This window comes from Sinocyclocheilus anshuiensis, unplaced genomic scaffold (assembly GCF_001515605.1).
Source record: "Sinocyclocheilus anshuiensis isolate Anshui unplaced genomic scaffold, SAMN03320099.WGS_v1.1 scaffold776, whole genome shotgun sequence".
Classification (NCBI taxonomy): Eukaryota; Metazoa; Chordata; class Actinopteri; order Cypriniformes; family Cyprinidae; genus Sinocyclocheilus; species Sinocyclocheilus anshuiensis.
In genome coordinates this window covers 288,212-295,650 of record NW_015555808.1, presented here as the reverse complement: position 1 = coordinate 295,650, position 7,439 = coordinate 288,212, and the positions used below count along the sequence as shown (strand labels likewise).

At 35.8% G+C, this 7,439-nt stretch overlaps 1 protein-coding gene across 1 annotated transcript in view; it reads left to right on the top strand.

Annotated features, from left to right (window-relative positions):
- Window positions 1-2,408, top strand: part of LOC107675069 (neuromedin-B receptor-like) — a 10,500-nt gene extending 8,092 nt beyond the window's left edge. The window contains exon 3 of the mRNA XM_016469267.1: window positions 2,025-2,408. Within this exon, the coding sequence (XP_016324753.1) occupies window positions 2,025-2,408 (384 nt within the window). The remainder of the gene's footprint in view (window positions 1-2,024) is intronic.
- The last annotated feature ends 5,031 nt before the right edge of the window (window positions 2,409-7,439 follow it).

Here is a 7,439-nt window from a genome sequence, read left to right as displayed (position 1 = left end):
TATCTATCTATCTATCTATCTATCTATCTATCTGATTTTTTATCTATCTATCTATCTATCTATCTATCTATCTGATTTTTTATCTATCTATCTATCTATCTATCTATCTATCTGATTTTTTATCTATCTATCTATCTATCTATCTATCTATCATCTATCTGATTATCTATCTATCTATTTATCTATCTATCTATCTATCTATCTATCTATCTATCTATCAGAATTTTTATCTATCTATCTATATATCTATCTATCTATCGATCGATTTTTATTTATCTGTCTGATTTTTTAATCTCTCTAGTAGATATATCCATCCATCCGTCCATCCATCCATCCAATTATCTATCTATTTCATTTTTTAACTGTCAAACAAGGAGTTGTCCACCCAAGATTACTTTAATTTTTTTAAACTTTTAAAAAATGTAGCATATAGGATTTACTTGTCTCAGAAATTGATAGCAAATTTCACAAATAATTACAAAGAAATAACAATTATTGAATTAAATTAAATGTGAGATTTATAAAGTATAAAGACTGAAATAGTATTGTTTTTGTAAAACATACTACATTATTTACAACTTTAAAAATTCAGGAATTCAATTGGAATTCAAGAGGCATTCTTAATGCAGTTCATAATGCATATAACCTTTACCCAATATTTAGAAACAATGTCAAATTGCTGTAACAGAAATGGAATTGGCCCTGTTATGATGATCTAAGACCAGATTCCTTTCCGAAGAGCCAAACCATAAACATTTTTAGAGAAAGTATAAAATGAGCCACTGCTGAACTGAGGGACACCCTTCATAAAATGTTCCCTTGACAGTTTTTTGAGACAGGGCACTTTATCTTTTTCTGGGCTGTGAATCATCAGTTAAGCATTGTGCCAAAGGTCCTTAAGGATGACAGATATTCTCTTTAATATTCTCTTTTAACAGCTGTTTCAAGGCAGCTAACATTTTCCGCTCCCTCTTGCCCTTGATAATACAGTATAGTTGAAGTTTACCGCTGCTCTTATCTCTTCTGGTTATGAGTAATTATGCATTTCACAGGACAAAGCAACACAGTCTTTTTCATCCATCTTTCATTTCTCTGAATGGCGTGAATGGCTTTTTGGGATATAATCTCTTGTATTATGCACTGCATGTACTTCATTGAACAGTGGAAATTATGCATTGTCAGTACTGCAGAATCTCTAGAGCCATCTGATAAAAAATTACATACCTAAAAATGAAAATTCAGACATTATTTACTCACCCTCACATTATTCCAAACCTGTATGAGTTTCCTTATTCTGTGGAAAATAAAATAAGATAAATTCAAAGCACAAAGCAACATGCACTACCAGTCAAAGGTTTGGAATAATTAAGATTTTTAAAATATGTTTAAAAGAAGTCTCTTATGCTCTAATGCAGAAAAAAATATTATCCCAATTTAAAATAATAATTTTCTATTTTAATATGCCACAAAAATATGAAGCAGAAAAAAATGTTTTCAACCTTGATCATATTAAGAAATGTTTATTGAGCATAAAATCATCATATTAGAATGATTTCTGAAGAATCTTGTGACACTGAAGCCTGGAGTAATGGCTGCTGAAAATTCAGCTTTGCCATCACAGGGGGAAAAAATTAGATTTTAAAATATTAAAAATCACAATATTACTGCTTTTGCTCTATTTTTGATCAAATAAATGCAGCCTTGTTAAGCTTTTTAAAGAGACTTCCTTCAAAAACATTAAATTTATGCACCAAGAGCTTGTAACACTCCAAAGAGAAATGAAAAATTGAAATCGCATCATATGATCCCTTTAATGATATAGGTGAAACATAAATTGCTAAAAAGAACACCTGTTAGAACTAAACTTGATTCCAGCAAATGACAATCAATTACTGGGTTCAGAATCAGGCTAGAGGATGTACTACTGAACTTGCATGCATTTTTACTGACCTTTTCCTCATCTAAAATGCACCTTGTGCTTTATCGAGTGGTTTAATCTGTCATGTTTTCTCCTCTCTTCTGAGACGGAAACGAGGAAGCGTCTAGCCAAGATCGTTCTGGTGTTTGTGGGCCTCTTCACGCTGTGCTGGTTCCCCAACCACGTTCTCTACATGTACCGCTCATTCAACTATCGGCAGATCGACTCTTCGCTGTCACACCTCATCATCACGCTTGTGGCGCGCGTGTTGAGTTTCTCCGGCTCCTGCGTGAACCCATTTGCCCTGTACCTGCTGAGTGAGAGCTTCCGAAGGCACTTCAACAACCAGCTGCTGTGCAGACAGCGCAAATACCAAGAGCGCAACACCAGCTACCTCCAGAGCTCCTCTGCTATCCGCATGACCTCCATCAGGAAGAGTATACCTGTTGTCGCCAACGGACATGGCCAAAAAACAGGAGTCTGCATTTAGCATCTGTTCTCCAAACTGATCAAAACCTGAGCATAAGGGTTGCTGGTGACTCACATTTATGTTCAATTGAAGTGTTTGGTGACCCAGCTGGGTAAACGAGCGGTTATTGAAGCAGGGAAGACAGAAGGATTACTGTTGTATATATTGCATGCATGTTTTTTCCAACGGCTGCAGCGTTGCTTGAGCCCAAGAATGAAATTTGCTTCATTTTTGAAACATTATTCTTATTGCAAACAGAAAGGAATGGATATCTCGCTGATAAATGAAGATTAATTCTATTTCTCCTCAAACAAAACACAATTTCTGCCTGTATAAAATATCAGATCTGTACAAAAAATTGGACTAAAGGTTTCCATTATTGTATAATGGCAGGTTTGCTTTTCAGCTCAATCTTATTTCATTTATCATCCAATCAAATTATGAAAATTCACAGATGGAAAGTGCACTTAATACAGTAAATGAATGTTTGGGAAAGCAGTTTTGATTTCACCGGGGGGACAAGCGTATTGTAGAGATGCCACTGAAATAATTTACATTGCCTATGATCACTTTCTATTTCTCAGACAATGACAATATATTCAATTTAGGAGCAATGGAAGACATGGCTCTTCCTGGTGAATGTTAATGTCTATGATTATAGATCAGACGGGTCGCACACTCAAGGGTAAACTGTGGTGATTAGATTAAAATATGTATAAACAGAAGAGGATTCAACATGAATATAAATTTCTCAGGCATGTTCCCCCTTACCTTCCAGTATATGAGTCAAAGGAACGCCAAGATCATTGTGGCAGAATATATGCTGTGTATCATTCTTAGATTCATCTTAATCACTGCAATGCAGTAGGCCTACATCATTTTTTAAATCATTGAAATCATTTTCTGTTTGGAGTGCCTGGTGTCTATATCTACAGTGGGTATAGAAAAGAATCAGCCCCCTTTAAAATAATCAAATTTTGTTGCTTTGCAGCCTGAAATGAAGATGGACACAGTTTTTGTTTTATCTAACTGTATTTACTCAGTTCAACTTATAACATCCAAGTGAAAGATATAACACCAACATGTCAGAAAAAAAAACAGAATCACTGAAATGGAAAAAGGATCACCCCCCTCCTAAAAATGTCTTGTAAACTCAATCAGTTGTAGCTAATCACTGGCCGTTTCTCAATACCAAGTACGCATAGTTCGGACTTGCGTCCTCGGTAGATCATCGAGGTGACATCAGAGCCAGCGGCAAATGTCAGAAGGACTAGCCGAGTTGAGGCTGCTCTCAGCGGATACATGCGCACTGAGCGCCCGCTGATCTCGTGGAGCTCACGTCACCGAAATCGGCTAAGCAAATTTTCAAATAGGCGCTATCTTTATAAATAAACCGCAGATTTGAGTTTTAAACAACTACATTCTCGCCTGAAATACTTTTAGAACTGCATTTCATGACACAATAACTGTAATATTTTGAATATTATGCAGGTTTTCTCCTCCGCCTCCGAAAAGCATTCTGGGATATCTGGCTGCCTCAAGTTCGCACAAGTCACCTCTGGATGCATCCTTGATAAAAGGGGCGGAGCAAGAACACATCCGGGGATTTGAACTGTACTTGGCTAGATGTGAACTTTGAATTGGAACAGTACTTGGGCGTTGACTGATGACGTTTCACAAGTCCACAAGAACACAAGTACAGACAAGAACGAATATTGAGAAACGGCTACTGTCTCAATGGCACACGAAGCCATTTGACTTTCAACTGTGATCAGCTGTGGTCATTTTGATTAGCTCAGCATGAAAAGAGCTTTCCTGGAGCATTTCAGTCCTTAGTAGTGCAACTGAAGCAAACAATCAACTATGGCTGGCAAGGCACTGTCAAAAGATCTCCAGGATAAAGTTGTGGACAGACACAATCAGGAGATGGATTTTAAAAATGTCAAAGGCTTTATCAATGCCGAGAAGCACAGTGAAGTCTATTATTAAGAAGTGGAAGGTATTTGGTACAACACAGACCCTCCCTGGATCATTGTTTGGACATCGCTCCAAACTTGATGAAAGAGCCAGGAGGAAACTGGTCAGAGACGCTACCAAGAGTTGCAGGAATTTATGACAAAGCGTGGTCATTGTGTGCATGTGACAACAATATCACAAATTCTCCACAAATGTGGCTTGTATGGGAGGGTTGCAAGAAAAAAGCCACTCCTCAAGAAAGGCCACATGCAGTCACGACTGAGCTTTGCCAAAACGCACCTTGCAGATTCTGAGGTAGATGAGACTAAAAGTGAATTATTTGGTCTCAACACCGAACGACATGTCTGGTGGAAATCCAATACAGCTCAGCATCCATATAACATATGTCTGGCGGAAATCCAATACAGCTCAGCATTCAAATAGCAGCATTCCTACAGTAAAGCATGGAGGTGGTAATATCCTGTTATGTGGTGTTTCTCTGCAGCAGGGACTGGAGCACTTGTCAGTATAGAAGGAAAAATGGATGGGGCAAAATACTGTCAAATTCTTAAAAAAAAAAATCTGCTGCCCTCTGCCAGAAAGTCATCAATGGGAAGAAGGTTTACCTTCCAGCATGACAATAACTCAAAGCACACAGCAAAACTGAGCACACAGTGGTTGAAGGAGAAAAAGGTGAATGTCCTTGCATGGCCTAGTCAGAGCCCAGACTTAAACCCCACTGAAAATCTGTGGAATGACTTGAAGACTGCAGTCTACAAACGCTCACCATCAAATTTCACTGAACTTGAGCAGTCTGCAAAGAAGAGTGGGCAAATATTGCAAAGTCTAGATGTGCAAAGTTACTAGAGACAAATCCCAACAGACTAAAGGCTGTAATTAAAGCAAAAGGTGGTTCAACAAAATACTGACACAAGGGGGTGATCCCCTGTTTTCCAACACTGTGATTCTGTTTTTTTAAATATTTTTCTGACATGTTGGTGTTATATCTTTCACTTGGATGTTATAAGTTTCATGAGTAAATACAGCTGGATAAAACAAAAACTGTGTCTGTCTACATTTCAGGCTGCAAAGCAACAAAATGTGATTATTGTAAAGGGGGTGATTATTTTCTATACCCACTGTAATGGTGTGGAATAATCATTCAGTCATGAAGTGAAAATATTACCTATAAATGTAGCAACTGCCATTATAGCTTCTGGACTAAAACAGGCAGTGCACCTTTGAGCCACGTTTTGAGTTTTCATGAAGTTCCTGAACCTATAAAAAAAAAAGCATCAAACCTTAACATTACATGACATGATTTAGTGCCATATACAATGAGTTTAAAGAGGTGTTTTTTGTGATCTTGTGGCCCTTAAGGTATTATTTTGGGAAATCTGTACTTTACACATGTCTTGTTAAAACCAAATATGTGCACTTTTACTCAACACATACTTTAATTTAGACCTTCAAAGTACGTATTTCATCATAATACGTTTTGGTCTCTTTTACCGAACAAGTCAAATCATATTTCCCTAAATTTGAATTCAAAACAATGAAATCCATTTTAATGAAAAATGTAATCAGTGATAACTAATTACAATAATTTGTCCTTGTAAAGAGACATCTCATTTCTCACAACCCATATTCTTTGACCTAAAGCAATGTGTTTTAATTATGTTGAATATTAACATGACTTACTTGACACTTGACTTGTGTCAAATACAATCAGCTGAATTTCACAACTATTTCAGGTAATACATTTCAAGAGGTTGGTGTCAGTTTAACATCCCCCTGATGGTTTTTTTTATTTTTTTTTTAAGTTTGATTTGCACAGTTTCAGCATCAAAGTTACTTTAATGAGAAAATGTAATGGCTCTTGATTTTATAAGCATATTTCAAATTGCAAGGTATGTTTCTGGCTATTTTGACTTTTAAGTAATATTTTGACAGTACCCATAATTTCTACTTTTTACACCCTGCATAGTATAATTATAATATAATAAAAAATATAACAGCACAGAGCATAATAAATAGCATCTTTTAGCATGAAGTGAAGTGAAAAGACACGTCAAACTAACCTCCTCAAAAATCGATTGTAACTGTTCCACAGAAGCAGGATCTAAATGTAATTTGGAATGATTGATTAAACAGGCTCACTACCCATTTCCCATCTACTTTATTGGGATTTCACTCTGAGAGTAAATTAAACATATGGATTAACTTAAACAGCGCTCTTAAAATGGATCAAGAGAAGTTCAACCAAACTGGTTAATTATACCTTTAAGAACACATGTAAAAAAAGCAGTAAAAGGATGACGCGAATCCACAAAATAAATATTTCTAGCACTGAGCTACAGTAGCCTGCTACATTCATTAATTTGCAATTTTCTGCTTACAGAGATTATTATCAGTTTTGAATTCAATATTTAAATGAAAACAATCAGTAATAATAAGCTGTGTTGGATGTAAATGGTATCATAGTCATCAACTCATAACAGCAAAAAAAATGTCTGTTATTGTAACACATTAGATATTGTATGACTATGAGACATCATGGAGCCACACAGCCTCCCCTCTGCTCTTAAATTGAAACATTAGTCAAGTGTTTAATGTGGTTATAGATCAATGCACAGATATGTCTTTTGCAAGTCTAGCTGATTTAGACATCTATGTAATGCAGTGATGACAATTCAGTCATGCATGTTGGCCATAACAAGATAATGGAATCTTAATCAAGATCTTTTAATTAAAAACATCAATAGCCAAAACCTGACTCAATCAAGCTTGGATAGTTTTGATTACGCTCTATTTGAATAAAACACACTTGTATGTACTTCAGAACTTTAAAATGATTCATTTGATTAAGTGGTTCATTATTAATTCAAGAGTTTATATTTTAATCAGGAATGTCCAACTCCAGCATATTATAAAATGTCAGTTGCTTTAAAAGGCACATGCTTACAATGTGCATGTTTCCTAACCATTTCTTTTTCATGAAAAAGAATCAAATATAACCTCATTAAAAAATATTTCACAATATCTTACAAACATGCTCATTATGGGACCATACTTGAATGAATAAATATGAATGAA